Here is a 20,500-nt window from a genome sequence, read left to right as displayed (position 1 = left end):
ATATATATATATATATATATATATATATATATATATATATATATATATATTTTAAGCACCGGGGCGTCCGGGCCCCTAATTTGCTTTCCTTTGAGATACTCGTGTATCTTTTATCTTACAGACTGTACGCTGTGCGATGACGGCATGTGCCGCTGTCCTCTATCAACCCTGCGGCCATGACGTATGTCGTTCACACGGCCACTGTTCTGTCCAAGTGGATGACTTAGCTGTTTGGCATCCAGACAATTGTGTAGTCTGCTACACAATGACCTCCACTCTAACATCTGACTCGGTGAGTGCATTTTCATTGATACAGACCTGTAGGGAGTTACGATTAATTTCAAAGATTATTAATTTTAAGGCCACTAGTCCTCTGGACTTGCCGCATGCCTTTCACTTCGTGTCTACGAAGTCCTTGGACTTCTTCACTTTTCTTTGGCACAAATATCCCTCGCTAATAGTCTGTTCTCTTTCAGTGCTCCCAACTTGAAAAAGATACAGCTCAGGCTACCCTCAAGATCTGGATTTACGGGTTCGCCCGCAACGTGAAGGTCACACAGCCTTATATGCTCTCTGAGGAATGGTGTTCCCGTCTCTACCCCCATGCTAAAACTTCAGCTGCGGTCCCCAAAGAGTTGGCGGATCCTATCATCGAGAGGTTCGAATCCCTTCTTCTGGCCCCGGACCAAGAAGAGACGGGCGGCACCCTAACTGAGGACGTCGCCACCCTCAACCTCGATGTGGAACCCATGGCTCTGGACGATCCCGAGGCAGGTAGGTACGTAGGTGAGTCAGGTGGTTCCCGGGCTAAGATTCCTATCCCTAGCCCGGCTTTCTCTTCTATTTCAGAACACACTTCTTTTTGAGGTTTTCCGGGGACAACCGGGACTGCTCTCAGTCCCCGGCCTGTTATCCCCAAGGTGAAGGCTCATCGTAAGCCTTTATATACGACCCACAAGTCTTCCAAAGACCACAGGTCTTCGAAATCATCAGCTTCGAAGGCTAAATCTTCCTCCACCAGAGTCTCTCAAGACCCAATTGCTGTGCCTTCAACCTCTCACGGAGTAGCCTCCGTTCCGGCACCTGTTCCCCCCCCCCCCGGCAGAATCATCTAACCCGGTGGATTTTTCCGAGAAGATGTTTGCTCGTTTTGAGTCGATACTATCGTCTCATACGCAGCAATCACAAGAGAGAATAGCTTCTATGGAGAGCCTAGTTCAGGGACTCATGCGCTCGGGGCTACCACCGCCACAACAGCAATACCCCATCCCCGACGCCTCCAAGCTTCCTCCTTTCAATAAGAATAACCCTTGGAGGTTGGCATTGCATGCCCCCTTCTCGGAGGGTATGTTGTCAATCGAAGATTTTGGTACCCGGCCTCTTGCGGATTATGAATTCTACCCGCCGGGTCTCGAATTCCCCTTCCCCGGCTACGCTCACCTCACGGAAGAGGCTCTGATTCGATTGGATAAGGTCCCAAAGGAAACTGTTAATTTTCCTAAAGAACAGGCACAGTCTGTCTTGATCCGCATGTTCAATGAGTGGGACTGCTTGAACACAATGATTACGGCCTACAAAAGTTCATATACTATGTTTGTGGCCGACGACCAGACCCCTACCCCATGTGCGACCAAGATCATAGAGACGGTCTTTCAGGCTATCAAGGAAGAGAAGCCTTTACCTCACCTCAGGGAGACCGACTTACCCTCCCTTCTCTTTCCGGGAGACAGTGAATGTTGGCGGAACGCCCCAGCTACCTTCTCGGTAGGTAAGTTGAGGCCGGACTGTGCCTCGACGCAGTTCAGCGAACGGCTTCTCAAACTCCCGGAGTCTCTCATTAAATTGGAATATGAGTCGAGGTGTAGATTCAGCAGATCCCTTAATTCAGTTGCCCTTTCTGAATTGACCGTCGCCACTTACAACGAGGAGGACCTCCTTAAGGTCCTCACTAAGTCACTTTTGCAAAACTTTATGGCTGACGCCTATGATTTTATAAATGCCAGGACCCATTGTCGACGACACGTTCTATCCGAAGCCACGATTAGGCACGAACCTAATAGGCTCATCAAAGCCCCAGTCTGGGGCCCGGATCTTTTCCCAGGGGACTTAGTTAACTCGGTCCTTAGCGAGGCAGCTAGAGCCAACCAAAACCTCAAGGTTAGGTGGGGCCTGGTTTCAAAGAGGAAATATGAGCCTACTAGTACCCCAATTCGAGGTAGGAAGAGATTGAGGCCCTTCCAATCTTCCCAATTCAGGCAACCTCTGCAAGTGGTTCAAATCCCACTGATTACCGCCCAATTTCCATAACTCCCATATCTAAAGTTTTTGAACGTCTTCTGGCAAAACGTCTTAATAGGTTTGCTGAAGGTAATCATCTACTCCCTAGTTTGCAATTTGGTTTTCGTAAAGGCCTTGGAGCATGTGATGCCCTTCTCACAATCTCCAATGCTGTACAGAAATCACTTGATTGTGGTCGGGAAGTTCGTATGATTGGCCTTGATTTTAGTGCTGCCTTTGACCGTGTTAATCATGAGGCCCTTATTTTCAAACTGAAACAGTTGGGAGTGGGTGGGTCGTTTCTTAGCATTATTATTGATTTTTTAAGTAATAGATCTCAAAGAGTTGTTGTTGATGGGCACCATAGTGATTATAGGAATGTGATATCCGGTGTTTCACAGGGTAGTGTTCTTGGCCCATTACTTTTCATACTATATACGCATGCATGACATGTGGTTTGGCCTAGAAAACAAGCTTGTTGCATATGCAGATGATGCTACTCTCTTTGCATCAATTCCATCCCCTGAATGTAGATATAGGGTTGGTGAATCCCTTAATAGAGATTTAGCTAGAATTAGTGCATGGTGCAAATTATGGGGTATGAAGTTGAATCCTAACAAAATTCAAAGTATGATTGTAAGTAGGTCAAGGACGGTGGCTCCTCAACATCCGGATATCAGTATTGATAATGTTTCTTTAAATATGTATGACTCTTTCAAAATTTTAGGTGTGATTCTCGACAGTAAATTTACTTTTGAGAAATATATAAGGTCTGTGTCTTCTTCAATTGCACAAAAAATAGGCTTATTGAGAAAGTCTTTCAAGATTTTCGGTGATCAATCTATTCTGAAGAAGTGTTTTAATTCTTTCATTCTACCTTGTTTTGAGTATTGTTCTCCTGTCTGGTCTTCAGCTGCTGATTCTCATCTTAATTTGTTGGACAGAAACTTACGGTCTATTAAATTTCTTATTCCTGATCTAGATATTAATCTCTGGCACCATCGTTCAATTAGTTCATTATGCATGTTGCATAAGATTTTTCATAACTCTGACCATCCTTTACATTCAGATCTCCCTGGACAATTCTATCCTGTTCGTAATACTAGGCAGGCAGTTAATTCTAATAGCCAGGCCTTCTCCATCACGAGGCTCAATACTACGCAGTACTCTAGAAGTTTTATTCCAGCTGTTACCAAGTTGTGGAATGATCTTCCTAATCGGGTGGTTGAATCAGTAGAACTTCAAAAGTTCAAAGTTGGAGCAAATGCTTTTTTGTTGACCAGGCGGACACGAGTCTTTTTATAGTTTATTTATGACATATTTGTTTTTGATGTTGTTAATAGTTTATATATGACATGTCTGTTTTGACGTTGTTACTTATTTTAGAATGATTTATTGTTAATTTGTTCTCTTCATTTATTTATTTCCTTATTTCCTTTCCTCACTGGGCTATTTTTCCCTGTTGGAGCCCCTGGGCTTATAGCATCTTGCTTTTCCAACTTGGGTTGTAGCTTGGATAGTAATAATAATAATAATAATAATAATAACCGGTCTCAGTCCACGGAAGAACTACGTTCCTTCACTAAAGATCTGCTACTAAAGAATGCAATCCAAAGCATACGTCGCTTAAGATTTCAAGGACGCTTGTTCAGCGTGCCAAAGAAATGCTCAGACAAACGGAGAGTAATCCTGGACCTGTCTCGTTTAAATTCCTTCATTCGTTGCGACAAATTCCATATGCTTACCGTCTCGCAGGTGCGGACCTTACTTCCCCGTGGGGCCGTCACCACCTCCATCGATCTTACAGATGCCTACTATCACGTTCCAATAGCAAGGCATTTTCGTCTTTTTCTGGGCTTCAAGCTAGGCAAACAAGCCTATGCATTCAAAGTGATGCTATTGGGGCTCAACATAACACCCAGAATCTTCACCAAACTAGCAGAGACAGTAATTCAAGAGCTTCGGACTCAGGGGATACAGGTAGTGGCCTATCTAGACGATTAGCTAATCTGGTCAGACAATGCCCAGATTTCCCGCATAGCAACGAACAAAGTCCTCACCTTCCTTCGACAACTGGGATTCCATGTCAACCTCGAGAAATCCCGCCTGGTCCCGGAGACCAAGTTTCAATGGCTGGGACTACAAGGGGACCTGTGCTCCCATACGCTGTGCCTCCCCAAAGCCAAAAGGAAGGAGATAGCGAGGAATACAAAACAATTTCTCAGGGAAAAGTTGACCTTCCGAAGGAGCCGAGAGTGGATCCTAGGTTCCTTACAGTTCGCCTCCGTGACAGACATCTTCCTGAGGTCCAAACTCAAGGACATAAACTGAGTGTGGCGCTCCAGAGCAACCGCAATACGCCGAGACAGACGTGCTCGCCTTTCCCCAACTCTGAGAAAAAGTCTGCAGCCTTGGACGAAGATCAAGAATCTTTCCAAGTCGGTTCCCTTACAACACAAGAAAGTCCAAGGGTTATGGTCACCGGTCTTCCAACAAATGCACGTCAACGTCCTAGAGGCCATGGCAGTCTTCCTCACTTTAAAACGTCTCAATCCAGCCAGGAATCTCCATATCAGACTGGTTCTCGACAGTGCAGTCATAGTACGCTGCCTCAACAGAGAAGGCTCCAGATCAGCCCAAATAAACCACATCATGTTGAAGTTTTTCTCCATGGCGGCAATGCACAAGTGGCACCTGTCAGCAGTCCATCTAGCAGGAGTCCGGAATGTGGTAGGGGACTCACTTTCCCGGACGACTCCGCTAGAGTCGGAATGGTCACTAGACAATCGATCTTTCCAGTGGATACTATCTCCAGTCCCGGGTCTCCAGGTGGATCTGTTTGCGACGAAATCCAATCGCAAAATAGATTGTTACATAGCCCCCAACCTGGACCCTCAGGATTATGCCACGGACTCTATGATTCTAGATTGGAATACCTGGAAGACGATTTATCTGTTTCCTCCGGTGAATCTCCTGCTGAAAGTTCTGCACAAACTCAGAACCTTCAAAGGTCAAGTGGCTCTCATAGCCCCCAACTGGCCCAAGAGCAATTGGTTCCCCTTGTTGCTAGAACTAGGTCTCCGCCCCCGGCGGATTCCCAATCCGGTGCTAACACAGACAGTGCAAACTCGCAATGTGTTTGCTTCCTCAAGGATTCTGAATGCCCTAACTTTATGGACTTCATGAAGTTCGCAGCCCAACGAGGTGCAAACATCGATCCTTTGAATACTATTTTCCTGGAATCTGACAAAAGGGAATCTACTCTCTGTCAATATGACTCAGCTGTCAAGAAATTAGCTAAGTTCTTGAAAGATTCCCAAGTTGAGAAAATGACGATGAACCTAACTGTGACATTCTTCAGAACTCTCTTCGAATCAGGCCTGGCAGCCAATACCATTCCTGCAACCAAGTCAGCCTTGAAAAAGATCTTCCATATTGGTTTTGACATTGATCTAACGGATTCATATTTCTCGTCCATTCCGAGAGCTTGTGCCAGACTAAAACCTTCAACTCGCCCTAGCGCAGTTTCCTGGTTTTTGAACGATGTTCTTAAGCTAGCCTCTGACACCCCAAATGAATCCTGTAACTATATGGCATTATTAAGAAAGTCACTTTTTCTTTTGAGCCTCGCCTCTGGCTCCAGAATCTCAGAATTGTCAGCCTTATCTAGAGACCCAGGTCATATAGAGTTTCTCTCTTTGGGTGAGGTCCTTCTCTCCCCTAACAATGTTTTCCTGGCTAAAAATTAAGACCCCCAAAACAGGTGGTCTCCCTGGAAGATTGTTCCACTTTCTCAGGATCCATCCCTGTGTCCAGTTACCACCCTGAAATCCTACTTTAGAACTTCTACTACAACCACAGGGCCCTTATTTATTAGAGAACACAGAGGAACTATTACCCTTAAGGGAATCAGACAACAAATTCTTTATTTTATTAAACAAGCTAATCCTGAATCATTCCCACATGTCCATGATATTCGAGCTGTGGCTACCTCAATTAATTTTTTGCTCCATATGAAATTTGATGAGCTCTCAAAATATACGGGTTGGAAGTCCCCTAAAGTTTTCAAGCGCCACTACCTAAAACCTTTAGAAGCTCTTAGATTTGCCACAGTAGCTGCAGGGAATATAGTTCCTCCTGAAGGTACTGGGTCCTAATCAGAACGTCTTGCTCTGTCCTCTTTCCCTCCTGCCTGGCTTACCTGTTGTTCCTACCTGTTTTGTTACTATACACCCTTATGGTGTATTATTTTATTATTCAATTGTTCAATTTCACGAATTTTGATTTCACTTGTTCTTGAAATCCCCGAGCTGATTTTATTTTGCATTTTTGATTACCAAGCTGGATTCCCACTATTCATATCTGTTGAATTTTACCTACGGGTTTCCTTATTGATTGTTTACCATGTCTATTTATCACTGTCATATACATGTTGATCTATTTTTACGGGTTTCCACATCCCTCTTTTTTTATATTAAACTTATCAGCTCTGTTATTTTTGTGTTATTCCCTCTTCAGGTAGTTAGCCATATTGGGTCCCCATTCTCTGGTACGATTTCACTGGGCGGCACGGGGCGGAGCCCAGAAAAGGGATTTTGGTGTAGGAAAAATCTATTTCTGGGCGAGAGACCCGTGCCGCCCAGTGAACCCACCCGTCCCTCCCTAATTGGGCCCCAATCTGGGGTGCTATAGGGAGTGACGTCACTGGCGTTGGATTGCTAGTAGTAGTAGTATGTTGAACGGCACCTCGGTGTTCGGGGATATTGACAGGAGATATCTAAATGGTGCGAGGCCTCTGGTTGTGATTTATTCAGCGCCCCAGTATTATACCGACACCTTATTAAGGTGAGCGAGCTGGGTTCAACCTAGCATTCCTATACAAATTTTTCTCTGGTAAATTCATAGCAGTTTTTACCTTAGAAATGATGTAAAAGGAGCATTTCACTGGGCGGCACGGGTCTCTCGCCCAGAAATAGATTTTTCCTACGTCAAAATCCCTTTTTTAAAACGCTACAGCTTTTTATTTTTGGGGCGAGTTTGGATGTTGTAACTGTATGTGTTTATACAATGATCATGATTAAACTGTAATGTTACTGACGATACTTTTATCATCTTTTATTTATGTAGCCCATTGAAGTATATGATTTAATAGTTATAATTATTGTAGATAATAGCTCACAGTGCATGAGACGACACCATTGTGTCATGCTTCAAGGAAACTTGTAGGCTACGAGTTTCATCTGAACGAAAACATCTAACACTTAGAGTACAGTTAAGCTTTACTATAGTGATATTACTGAACATATATTACAGTAATATACACTACAGTATCAGCGAGGGTTAGATTACTAGATAGGAACAACTGTTTTGTTATATAGAACGGTAAGGGGATGGTGACGATTCGCTAAACATTTACTTTAGCACAATACTGTACTGTAGCTTTACTGTGTCTAGTGGTAGTGTACGTGTGCACATGTACTGTACACTGTACATATAATTATAGACTGTGGTAGAAACCAAATAAAAACAATATTAGGCAGTATTTACTGTGTTAATCATCAGCTCGGGCACCCGCTCGTGTTAATGGGCAGTGACCTTTTAGCTTAGGAGGTAGCCCACCCTAATCTGTAATCTAACTACCACAGATAACGAGGGCTGACTATTTGCTTCTCATCTCTTCTCAAGTTCGAGAACTTTTTAGATCTCTGTCATGGTTTTTGGGCCAATTCCTTGTATGCTCTCCTCTACCCTTCATACCTGCATTGGGAGAGAATCCAGTGGCGTTATTCCCTTTTTCTTCTGTCCCTATGTTCTAGGGGATTGAATTCAGCACTGGCTTATGCTACGGCTACAGCAACTTATTTGCGGGGATTCTTCAGACCAGCGAAGTTAAGCAACGTTGGGTCTGGTCAGTACTTGGATGAGTGACCGCCTGAGAATACCAGATGCCTATGTTCCCCGGGAACTTGTACAAGTAACTTCAGCCCTCCATCCGCGGGATCCTCCTCTGGAGAGGCATATACTGTGTGACCCTGCTGCTCAGCTACAGGAGCATACACTTTTCTCTCTTCCACCCACCTGATGAGGGGTGAGAGCGGTTCTCTCTTTATCTATGCGATGCGAACATCTTTTTGGCAGAACAACGAGCTTCATCAAAGTTTCTCCGAACTTCTGTCAGTTCTTCCTATAGAAGTACTGTATAAGTTTCGCCCTCTCCTCGTGGAATCAGTTAGTTCGTCAAACTGTAAAGTGAGGAGAAGGCATATGGTCAAACAAGCAGTTATTCCACAGGACTTCTTGTGTATGTTCGAACACTAGGACTAAAATTCCCAGATTCCAGGACATCCGTCATCAAGGAAGTATCTTCGATCAAACTGGCATACCATGCCAAGGTGCGGTGCCTCGGTTTCGATAGCACGTCATGTTTTCACTAAAGTTTTTACCCCGTTGTCAACTTGGTCCATCAGGATCGGGTTTGTTCTTGGAAAATTAAGGACAACTGGCTGATCCTATCAGACTCGGTGGCTAACCTTTGTTGCCACCGAGACATCTCCTTGAGTTTACAGCAATTGGAGGATTGAGGTAAATCTCAAGAGATATCTCAGCTTCCTTATCGGAAGTGGGTACCCTTAGATATGTTCATCGTCATCAGCCTGCAGAAGTTTTTCCGCAGATCGACGGGTTCCAAGATGGAAGATGATGGTAGTCTCTTCCTTATACGAGAGACACTTTCAGCCAACAGTGGTTAGGTTTCATAAGACACCGTTTCACCCTGGTTCCTCATGCCTGCATCGGTCTCCTTCGAACCATTCACTTTAGGAGCAGCCAGATACTAGGTAATTCAGCATGAGGGATCTCCTTTTTTCTCGGGTCCCTATGGCACCCGAGGGCCCTGGGCAAGAGACGGACCTGAGAAGACGGTTGACAAACGAGTCTCTCCACCTAGGAGTCAATACATCAGATGCATCAAAGAAAGGGAAGTGGGCCACATGCTATAACACCCGGCCTCTGGAGTCTGGTCAGAATGGTACCGTCGTTTAAATCTCCTAGAGATGAGGAGAGCCTTCCTAAAGAACAAGGTGTAATCTCCTTTGGGGGAACTCGGATGTGAACGTCGGCTACATTTCTCAGGCAACACCGGATGTTGACCTTCAACTTGAGCTAGAACTCGTCGATTGGAAACAGGAGGTTCACCTCCGGTGGTTAGAACTCTCCCTTCCGAGGGAAAGTCCATCCAACAGCCACTGTACAGCAGTTTTCTTGCTTGCGGACAGATGCGCCGACTTCGTCAGCAGATGTTAGTTTGTTTTCCTGTCCGCAGGAAAGACTTCCTTCACCTGTTGGTCCGCGACATGATCTACCCCAACAGCCACATGTGAACATCTTTCACAAAGCCGTAGCTTTGCTAGTACTTCCAGCCTGAAGGTTATCCAGCTCCATCTCTCTCAGAGATCCCTTTCTGCAACAATTTGTGAAGAGGATGTCTTGATACCTGGAGAGATCTTCGGCTTCAGTCTACTAAGCCAAGAGGACTGTAGTTGGTATAGTGGAAGGGTTATCTCTTCTCTCGATGCCACTACTCAGTTCCTTGTTTACCTTTGGAAGGTAGCATCTCTCAGTCTCGGCGATGAAAGGCCACCGGTACTATTTGAGCCTCACCTTCAGACTGAAAGATATTAACTTTTCTTCTACATTGGCATTGCCCCTCTTCATACGAGATTTTAGCCTACCTGCCCTCAGTTGGAAGGGATACCACCTCCACAGGGCATGGTTCACATCTTTCTGTCCCCAAAAGGTGACCCATACGACCCAGGACTCCAAGCTGCAGATCTACACCGGACCTCGATGACAGGTCTCCTGCTCATGTTGGCTACGGCCAAGAGAGTCAGCAAACCCTATGGACCTCCCTTAACATCTCATTCACGGCGATGGTCCAGGTAATACTCGACTTCATTCCTGGCAGCTCGGATCCCAGAATTCGAGCTCTTCGGATTGGGAGTCCTTCGTAGCATGACTAACGATCCAGATCAACGGCCTCAAGGAAACTACAAGAGCTAGGCCCCGAGTATCGGCACTTTGTTAGTCCGTGGAAGCTCAAGAGAAGGATAATCAAGAACACGTGTTCGGCCTGTATTCGCAAGGTCATGGACCGAGCATGGAATTCTGATCCTTCTCATATTATTATTATTATTATTATTATTATTGTTATTATTATTATTATTATTATTATTATTAATTGCTAAACTACAACCCTAGTTGGAAAAGCAGAATGCTATAAGGCCAGGGGCTTAAACAGGGAAAATAGCCCAGTGAGGAAAAGAAACAGAAAAATATTTTAAGAACAGTAACATTAAAATAGATATATTTCCTTTTTAAACTATAAAAACTTTAACAAAAGAAGAGGAAGATAAATGAGATAGAATAGTATGCCAGAGTGTACCCTCTAGTAAGAGAACTCTAACCCAAGACAGTGGAAGACCATGGTACAAAGGCTATGGCACTACCCAAGACTAGAGAACAATGGTTTGATTTTGGATTGTCCTTTTCCTAGAAGTGCTGCTTACCATAGCTAAAGAATCCCTTCTAACCTTACCTAGAATAAAGTGGCCACGGAACAATTACAGTGTATTAACCCCTTGGGTGAAGAATTGTTTGATAATCTCAGTGTTGTCAGGTGCATGAGGACAGAGGAGAATATGTAAAGAATAGGCCAGACTATTCGGTGTGTGTGTAGGTAAAGAGAAAATTAACCAAAACCAGAGAGAAGGATCCAATGTAGTACTGTCTGGCCAGTCAAAGGACCCCATAACACTCTAGCATTAGTATCTCAATGGGTGGCTGGTTCCCTGGCCAGCCTTCTACCTATAGAAGAGACCGAGAGCTCATAACGTTAGGGGCAGGAGTACATCCTAGTTTGTCAGAGGGAGTGTAGAAGTGTCAAATGACCTTCACTGCTCACTTCATGTATGACCTGACCCACAGGAACATCAGACGTTCTTCATTGATACTGTGGTGGCTACACAATAAATGGTTTAAACACTTTAGATGGGGGAGGGCAGAGGTGAACCATGGTTAAGTCTGGGATGAATGACAAAGAATATCTGGCTGTTTCTTATTTTCATCTTCCACCCTTGGTTCTGTGCACAGATGGCCTCCTCTGTCTACAGGTAGAACCATTTCCTTGTGTAGCATTTCCCCCTGCCGAGGACAGATTGGGTAATGTCTATGGTTGACTCTAAGATTCCTACGTTTCTGGGAATTCTAACCTAGACTAGTCAAAATGCTAGTATCACACAATCACACAGATTGCTTAGGCCGCTAACCGTGTTTTGCACTAATTGTTTAGCGAGGTATCAGGGTTTCTCCCTGGTAAGTGCGGAGTACATACAGGAAAACCCCAGGTCAAAGACCAGCCAGGTAGTTCGGACTCCACCCTACTAAGTGGTAAGTCAATCCCTACAAGTAGCAAGTGTTTGTGTTAGTGTTGAAAGTAATTTGTATTTTCCCTAACGATACAAATCTGTAGCTATTTACAAATCAGTAGCTATTTATACAAATTGGCCTGCCATCAACTGACCCCCGATAAGTCCTGCCAGCAATAAAATGTGACGATACAGCACAGGTGTGTGTGTGTGTGAGCGGGGTAGCCGGCTACCCATCCTATACCTCCTCTAATTAGCAATAGGGTGATTACACCTTGCTACGAGTCTTGTGGCTAGACTTCCACTTTTGCCGAAAGTATAATCAATATAAGTAGCTACAGGTCACTGGACTAAGGGCAGGATATCATGTCTCATTTACTCTTCCTCTAACTTCCCATCCAGTGATCAGAACCTACTATGCGAATGGATCCGCGAAGGAGAAGGTCCTTCAGGCCGGAGTCCAGACCATGTTGGAGAAGAATGCTCTCCAAGAGGTTCAAGATAGATCTCCAGGCTTCTACAGACGCCCATTTCTAGTCAAAAAGTCGTCCAGTGGATGGAGACCAGTCATAGACCTATCAGCCTTGAACGATTTCGTGCAACAGACCACATTCAAAATAGAGGGAGTACCAACAGTCAGACAGGCTGTCAGACCAAAGGACCTCTTGATCACTCTAGACTGGAAAGATGCTTTATTCCAGATCCCCATACATCCCTACTCAAGGAAGTACCTAAGATTTTCCCACAATTTAGAAAATACCAGTTTGGAGTGCTGTGCTTCGGGCTGTCTATAGCACTGCAAGGGTTCACTTGCCTGTTCACCTTAGTATCCATATGGGCACACAAGAATGGCATTCTACTTTTGTCATACTTAGACGATTGGTTGATCCTTGCAGAGAGGGAAATTCTTCTCCTCCATAGAGACAGACTTCGATTTTTGCCGAGTTCGGGACTGTGGTAAATCTCACTAAGTCGTCACTACAACCATCTCAAAATCTGGTATGTCTGGAGATGACCATCGACACGAAACTAGGCAAAATCTTCCCGTCCTTAGCAGGAATAGAGAGATTGAAACGTGTGGCAAAGCATTTCCTAGAACGAGGCGAACAGCCAGCACTACAGTGGCAGAGACTATTAGGACATTTTGCCTCCTTAGGGGCCCTTGTCCCCAACAGCTGTCTCAGAACTCAAGCTCTTCAGTGGCACCTGAAGACTTGATCTCAGCACAAAGACCTTCTGGATCATCTTGTTCCAATAGAGTCCCCTGGATTTAATGTTCTTTACGGATGCATAAAAAAAAGGGGGGTGCCTCATCTGATGCAACACGCCATCTCCGGACGATGGTCAGAGACAGAACAACATTGCCACATGAACCTCCTAGAGATGAGAGCAGCTTTTCTAGCTCTTAATCATTTTCAATAGCTCCTGTCAGGAGACACTGTGGTGTTAATGAGCAATAACAGCACAGTGGTAGCCTACATAAACAAACGAGGAAGTACTTTTTCACAGCCACTTTGCCAACTGTCTGTAGAAGAGATAAAATGGACGGAAAATCACTCGTTGACCCTCTCAGCCTGCTTCATCTCTAACAAAAAGAACATCCTGGCAGACAAACGGAGCAGGAAGACTTGTTTAGTTGGCACCAAGTGGTCTTTGAATTAGTAGATAGCCGACAAAGTCCTAACTTTGTGGGGTTCACCATCGATAGACCTTTTCGTAATGTCTCTTAACCAGAAACTTCCTGTGTACTGTTCCCCATCACCAGATAGCCAAGCATTCTGGCAAGACGCATTTCAGGATAGCCAAGCATTTTGGCAAAACGCGTTTCAACACTCTTGGGACAACCTAGACGTTTATGCGTTCCCCGTTCTGCCTAGTAAGGAGGCTTCTGAACAAAGTTTGACTCTCAAGCAATCTATCAATGATGTTAATAGCTCCTATGTGGCAGCATGCAGAGTAGTTCCCAGACCTACATCTGCACACAGGCACCGAGGGAACTCCCTCCACTTCCGGAGCTACATGCACAACCCCAAACTCAGTTATTCCACAGGGGAGTAACATTGTTACATCTTCATGCTTGGAGGTTATCCAGCATTTCTTCACTGTAAGAAGCTTTTTGCAACCAGTTGCGAGGAGAATGTCGGAATGTCTCAGAGAGACTTCGACCTCACTCTATCAAGTGAAGTGGAATATTTTCTGTGGTTGGTGTCGTGGGAGGATCCTCCCTCCGCTCAGTGCCACTCTTCCAATGATAGCGGAGTTGTTCTTATATCTCAGGGAGGAAAAACTCTGTTCAGTGTTGGCGGTGAAAGGCTATTGCTCGGCCTTTAGCCTCACCTTTAGACTGAATGGAGTGAACATTTCCTCCTCAACAAAATTATCCCTTCTCATAGGAAGCTTCGAGTTATCCTGCCCTCAGTCGGAAGTCAGACCACCCCCATCGAATGTAATAAGTGTACTGCAATGCCTCAAAGGAGCTCCCCACGAACGTCTGTTGGGCCTCAGAGCACGACCTAGCAATGAACACAGTGTTCCTTCTAGCCCTGGCCTCTGCAAAGAATCGGCGAACTACATGGTTTGTCCTACGACGTCTCCTATTCAAGGGGATGGGGGCAAGTGACTCTCAACTTTGTCCTTGATTTTATTGTTAAGAATCAAAATCCAGCTGTAGCGGATCCTAGATTCATGTCCTTCCAGATTGAGAGTTGCCATTCTGGAATTGATGATCCAAGTAAACCGTTATTATGCCCTGTAAGGGCGGTGAGGATTTATCTTAAATGGACTGTTCAAGCCAGGCCACAATTCAATATGTAGACTTTATCAGCACAGGCAGAGTGAAGAGGAAAATTACGAACTCAATATCTTCCTGGATCAGGAAGGTCATTGAGAGAGCCCATCAGGGGGACCAGCCTCCTCTTGACCGTAGGCTCAGATTTCATGACGGCATGGACATTAGTACGTTACTGATCTTCAAATAGAACTTTAATGTGATGCAGGCATGTGGAAAAGACAGTCTACTTTCACCACCCAATGTCTGCAAGATGTAACCCTCAGGAGCCTCGACACATTCTCCATAGGCCGTGTGGTGGCTGCACAAAGCAGGATCAACAACACCTCAGCTCCCTAATTGGACAGGTAACAATCAGTTGAGGGAAGCTGTTACCCAGTTGTAATACTAGTATGAATGTACGTACGACTGGTCTTTTTCATCCTTCATTCTAACCTCTCTTGGGGCTTGAGTATACTGAGAAACTCTGTAAGCTGACCTCTATTGACTGTAGGTGTGGGTATCATAGCCTCTTGTGTGCCTTAATATATACCAGGTATATTGTTATGTCCCCAGACTCCAAGCAAGGGGAGAATTGGGTTACGTCCAGTTAAGTACCATGGGAGTCTACACCTTGACGAATCACCTTATGTTCTCACACCTTCACGCTTTGCTTAGGTGGTTAACTCTTTACATGAGTTAGAGAGGTGATAGGTATCCCTTCCACAAGAGCTCTTACGCAACATAAGGGTACACCCCGGTTCAGGGGTCAGCTAGTTGATCGTGGACTCCCATCCTCCTAAATGTGAAGGTTTTGTGTCTGGAGCCGAAGCAAATGATAAATTTGGAAATTATTTATAGTTTTCCTAACCATACGAACTTAATGCTCTTTACACATACTGGCCCTCCATCACTTACCCCCTGGAAATCCTGCCTGGGATTGGAAAGTGGTGTGTGTGGAATGCTGAGCGTGTGAGTAAGGTGGAGGCTCCCCTCCCGCAGCCCCCCGTCGCTGGCCAGTGGAGGGGATATCACCTAACTTAAAAGTTTTACGGCTAGTCTTTAGCTTCGCCAAAATGTATCTCCATAGTAAAGAGCCTCAGGTTTGTATGTTTAGGAAAAATACAAATTATATCCAAATTTGTATTTTTTTATTTTTTTTTTCTGTACAGATGTTGTATGGTTTTTTATGTTACCTAATACTCATGTCAATTTTAGGTTTGGTCGTGAAGATTTATTAGCTACAATACTCTCTCGGATGGATGGGGGTGGTACCGGAGTCAAGCGGGTGCCGTCTTATGTTGCACCAGATTTGGCCAATGACATTCGCCGCCACATGTCTACTTCCATCCGCCAGAGGAAAGGTCCTTTTCCTTGCCATTTTGTATCCGAGTTAGTTACATTTTCGCTACCTGCAGGTAAGGGATACTTTATATTCCAAAGATTTTAGTGTCAAAACTGTACAGTATTATTGTTTACAAGTGTTGATAGATTTTGAGAAATGGCTAATCACAAGAGAGTCCTCTTTTCAGATATTGAAGATTTACCTGTAAGCGTACAAGAACAGTTGTTTGAAGAATTACTCGACAAAGATGCCCAAAAACAACTAGAGGAAGATGCCCCAATTATCAATTGGTCCTTAGAAATTACAGATCGGTTGGGATCAAGACTATATGCTCTCTGGAATCGCACAGCAGGTTTGTAATATATTCTTTGTTGGAATTGCCCTCTCAGACTTTAGTGTACGTTCTGCCAGACTTAATACAGCTTAGGTTTTATATCTGGAACAGCTTTAGTAGGGATTTATGATTAACTACTGTTAAACCAAATGTTGGGTTTAAAGTTTAAACAGCAAGGAATGTAAATATTCTTGTAATGCATAATTTCTTGAGGCATTTGAAGAATGGATAAGTTACTTTTAATATAAGATTACCCTTTTTTTTCTCTACTTCATGTTTTGGGGACAAGGATATGGCTTTTAGTGAGAACAGAATAAAAGAGAAAACATATAGTTAAAAAATCTTTTATAGCTTAGTGTTTTGGAGCTGTTTGCATATGTAATGCAGTGTTGCTGTGTATGAGATGTAGATGTGAGGTGTTTATTCACTGTTGTCATCTCTGCTTGGATGGATCCTGGAATTTTGCCATTGAGTAAGAGGGATGGCTCCCGTGAGCTAACCTAAAAACAATTTATTCTACTGGGGTTGAGAACAGTAGACGACTTCTAATGCTAATTTGTTTCGTAACTGCAATACAAACCTACGCTATTTTTAAGGGTAGTACTTTTGGCGAAGCTGAAAGGTCGAGCCATTAACCCTTTTACCCCCAAAGGACGTATTGGTACGTTTCACAGAAGCCATCCCTTTACCCCCATGGACGTACCGGTACGTACTTGAAAAAAAATGCTATAAAAATTAGTTTTTCATATTTTTTGCTAATTTTTTGAGAAAATTCAGGCATTTTCCAAGAGAATGAGACCAACCTGACCTCTCTATGACAAAAATTAAGGCTATTAGAGCAATTTAAAAAAAATATACTGCAAAATGTGCTGGGAAAAAAATAACCCCTTGGGGGTTAAGGGTTGGAAATTTCCAAATAGCCCGGGGGTAAAAGGGTTAAAATTTAGCATGGGTTAACTTCCCATCCCGCTAGTTAGCAGGGTGTAGCGGGGTAGCTAACTACCCCCTTCACTCACACCTGTGACTGTGCTTCACTTTACTTTTGGCTTGGAGGGTGAGTGGTTGTTGCCGCTTTTCCTCCTCGCCTCTTTTGGACTGCCATTAATCTTTGTGTTTTTAACTTATGTTTTTCTCCTATATCTAGGGAAACATTCTTAATATTTTATATATATATGTTGTAGCTTTCCTTTCAGTGTATGTTAGTTAGTGTGATAGCGCAGTATGGCAGTTTCTCAAGGGTGGAGAAACTTCCCTCCCGATCTTTCCCCCTGGGACATTGGTCTTCCTGTTGGCGGATAGCCTTCTGTGTGACGGCCGCTGCCGCAGGGGAATCGTCATTGTTTGGATACTCCTTCATTCAGCTGTTGTTATCACCTTTCCCTCTATGTGAAATCTGCTGGGGAAAAGGAGTGCAGCCTTCTCAGAACTTTAATTTGGTCGTGCTCTTCTCAAGGTCATCGATCACTCACTTTACGTGGGTGGCCGGCAGTATGCTTTGAGGGGGGAGCACCTTTCCTGTTCGTGGGTTAGGTTGTGCTTCCAAATGGTTTTCTTCTTTAATTAAATGAAATTATAATTGTTTGTAATTTCAACTTTTCAGCTTCATCTGGGCGGGGAACCCCCTTCCCGCCGGAAGATCGAGTGGTTCTCCCGAGTAGTGATTATTCTTAGCTGAATTAATTGTAATTCTTGTTTTATTACAGTTTTTATGCTGTCGCTCTCCTCCTGTCGATGTCGGCCAGAAAAGGGAATGCACAGTCCTTATTTTTTGTTTGTTCTCTCGGTTGACACCTTTCCCATCCGCGGATGAGGTGCTCCTCCCGAGGGAGTTTTGTCACATAATTTGTTTAATTTTTCCTCGGTTAGCAATGCCGTTCTTCTTTGTTCGACTAAGATCGCCGACGTAGAAGAGCAGTGCCATTCGTGCCTGGGGAATCTGCTGTCACTGCACCATCACTTTTCTGTCTTTCTGTGCCTGTGGCAGCTCCTGGTCAGAACACCGTCTTCGAGGAACTAGCTCCGGCTATGTTTCCTCATGCAGCGCTCGATGAAGATCTGCAACTCGGACAAGGTTTGTGGATGGAAAGCAAAGACCGCTGCCTGGAGGTCCGCCTTCAGGGGTTGAACTACTTTTCCTTTCGATAGAGAGTTATCCTACCCAGGTGTTGGGTTTTCCTCCCTTCCGAGGGAGAACTACCCTTCATCATCTTCATCACTTCAACGCCGTTTGCTATTGCAGTTTCATTGCCTAAGACTACGCTCCCCCCTTTGCTGAGTCAACTCTTCCGTTGGGGGCGGGGCAAAGTCCAAGGCAAGTCTCTCATGCGAGTGTTTACCTTTCTCGTTGTGAGAGAGGCCACTCAGAGAGACTCCTCTTCGGAGGCCTTCTGCTGCTGATCATCTTGCTGATCCTCCTGCCCCTTTGTGGGTCAGTCACCGTGGTCTTTAACCCCACCGTTCTCCGCCTTAGAGGTGCTCCTTCACCTTTGGCGGCAAGACACATCTTCGGCTCTCCAGCCTCGTCATTGCAGCTCTCCTCTTCGGAGGATTCTACTCGCCCTGATTCTACTGGTTCCCAACTTTCGCCTAGTTCTTTGGACTCTCCAGCTCTTCAACGAACCTCGTTTCATCACGCACCATCGAGGTCTCATTCGCGAACCTCCTCCGGTGATGTTTGCCCTTCCAAAGGGAACATCCCATCTCCAGCTCATTGTTCGGCTTTTCTCGCACCACCTGTTCCAGCTTGTCTTTCTTGAGTCTTAGCGATCGCTGATCACCAGCACGCTGATAGCTATTGGCAACTTGCTGATCGTCATTTTGCCTATCTCCTGCCAATTGCCAATCGCTATCTCTCCGATTGCCAGCTTGCTGATCGCCGATGGCCAGCTCACCGATTGCTGATTACTAACTCACTGCTTGCCTGCTCATCAACGCACCCCGGTTCATGACGCACCGTCGAGGTCTCCTTCGGGAGCCTATCCTGAGGATGTTTGCCCATCCTAAGGGTACATCCTATCTCCAGATCATCATTCAGCTAACCTAGTGCAGCTCATCTTTCTGCTAACTCCAGTCTTGCTGATCGCTGATCGTTAGCTTGCCAATTACAGATTTCATGCTTGTTGATCGCTAGCTCACCGATCGCTGATCACTAGCTCTCCGGTTGCTGATTGCTAGCTTTTTTTTTTACCAATGTTTAATTGTCAACTTGCTGATCGCTGCTAGCTCGCCAATTGCTAGCTCGTCTTTCTCTGATTGCCAGCTCACCGATTGCTAGCTCGTCTTTCTCTGATTGCCAGCTCCCCTATCGCTAGCTCAGCGACCACTGATCTCTACCTCGCCAAACGCCGATTCCTAGTTCGTCTTTCACTGATAGCTAATCGTCAGTCTGCTGATCGCTAGCTCGCCGATTGCCAGCTCATTTTCCACCGATTGTCGACCTCCAGTCTCGATCGTTGATCCCCAGCTCACTGATAGCCAATCTTCAGCATGCTGATCACTAGCTCGCCGATCTCCAGCTCACATATCACCAATCCCTAATAGTCAGCTATTGCTAGCCTACCAATAGCTAGCTCCCGGATTGCTGATCGTTAGCTCTCCGATCGCCGTTCACCAGTTATTAGTTCAACACACTCTTTATTGAACTTTACTTTAGCCATCCGTTTGTCGATCGCCAGCACTCGAAGTGTCTTCTCAGCTCCGGGCGCTGATTGCCAATCTCTGGCTTGCCGATCTCCAACTTGTCGATTATCGAACCATACTGCTGTTCCTCAGTTTAACAATCATCCACCATCTCTCCTATTTTTGGCGCTCCGATCGTCAGTGCGCGATCACCAGCTTACCTTGCTAGCTCAACGGTTGCAAGCTCAATGATCGGCGATTGCAAGTCAGCGATCGCCAATCGCTGATCACCCTGCTGAGTGCTGATAGCTTTACGGCCCTCGTCAGACCAACTCTCCTTGCCACTTGTTCATCATCATCGAGTAGATCATCTTGATGACAGATTGGATCTGTCGATGATCTCCTTGGTTCTTGGCCACCTGACTAAAGGACAGAAGAGCATTCCCGGAGAACACTCCACAATCAGGTTCAGGGTCAGTCGCCATCATAACATTGGTCTTGGTATGCAGTGGCACTGAAAGTACCTTGAGAGACAATTGAAGGACAGTAGTGTAGTCATACACCAACTGTTCTCGGGGTGAATCCAGTTTCAGGTAGGCTGTGTCCACTAGATTCCTACCAAGAACAAAACAAAAGTTAATGTCTTTGGCAGCTACCATCGCATAGTTAAACAGTGGTAGTCTCCACCCGGAAGGACACTTCACCCCTAACTGGATGTAGCCTAGAATGCTGGTGCA

General features: G+C 45.0%; 1 protein-coding gene across 2 annotated transcripts in view; it reads left to right on the top strand.

Moving 5' to 3' along the window:
* trbd (trabid) overlaps positions 1–20,500 on the top strand; it is a 534,005-nt gene that overhangs the window by 245,304 nt on the left and 268,201 nt on the right. For both annotated transcript variants that reach the window (XM_068393601.1, XM_068393602.1), the window contains exons 4-5: positions 15,685–15,884; positions 15,999–16,163. In XM_068393601.1, coding sequence (XP_068249702.1) covers positions 15,685–15,884; positions 15,999–16,163 — 365 coding nt within the window. The remainder of the gene's footprint in view (positions 1–15,684; positions 15,885–15,998; positions 16,164–20,500) is intronic.

This window comes from Palaemon carinicauda, chromosome 19 (genome assembly GCF_036898095.1).
Source record: "Palaemon carinicauda isolate YSFRI2023 chromosome 19, ASM3689809v2, whole genome shotgun sequence".
In the NCBI taxonomy this organism is placed as follows: Eukaryota; Metazoa; Arthropoda; class Malacostraca; order Decapoda; family Palaemonidae; genus Palaemon; species Palaemon carinicauda.
This window is presented reverse-complemented; position numbering and strand designations above follow the sequence as displayed.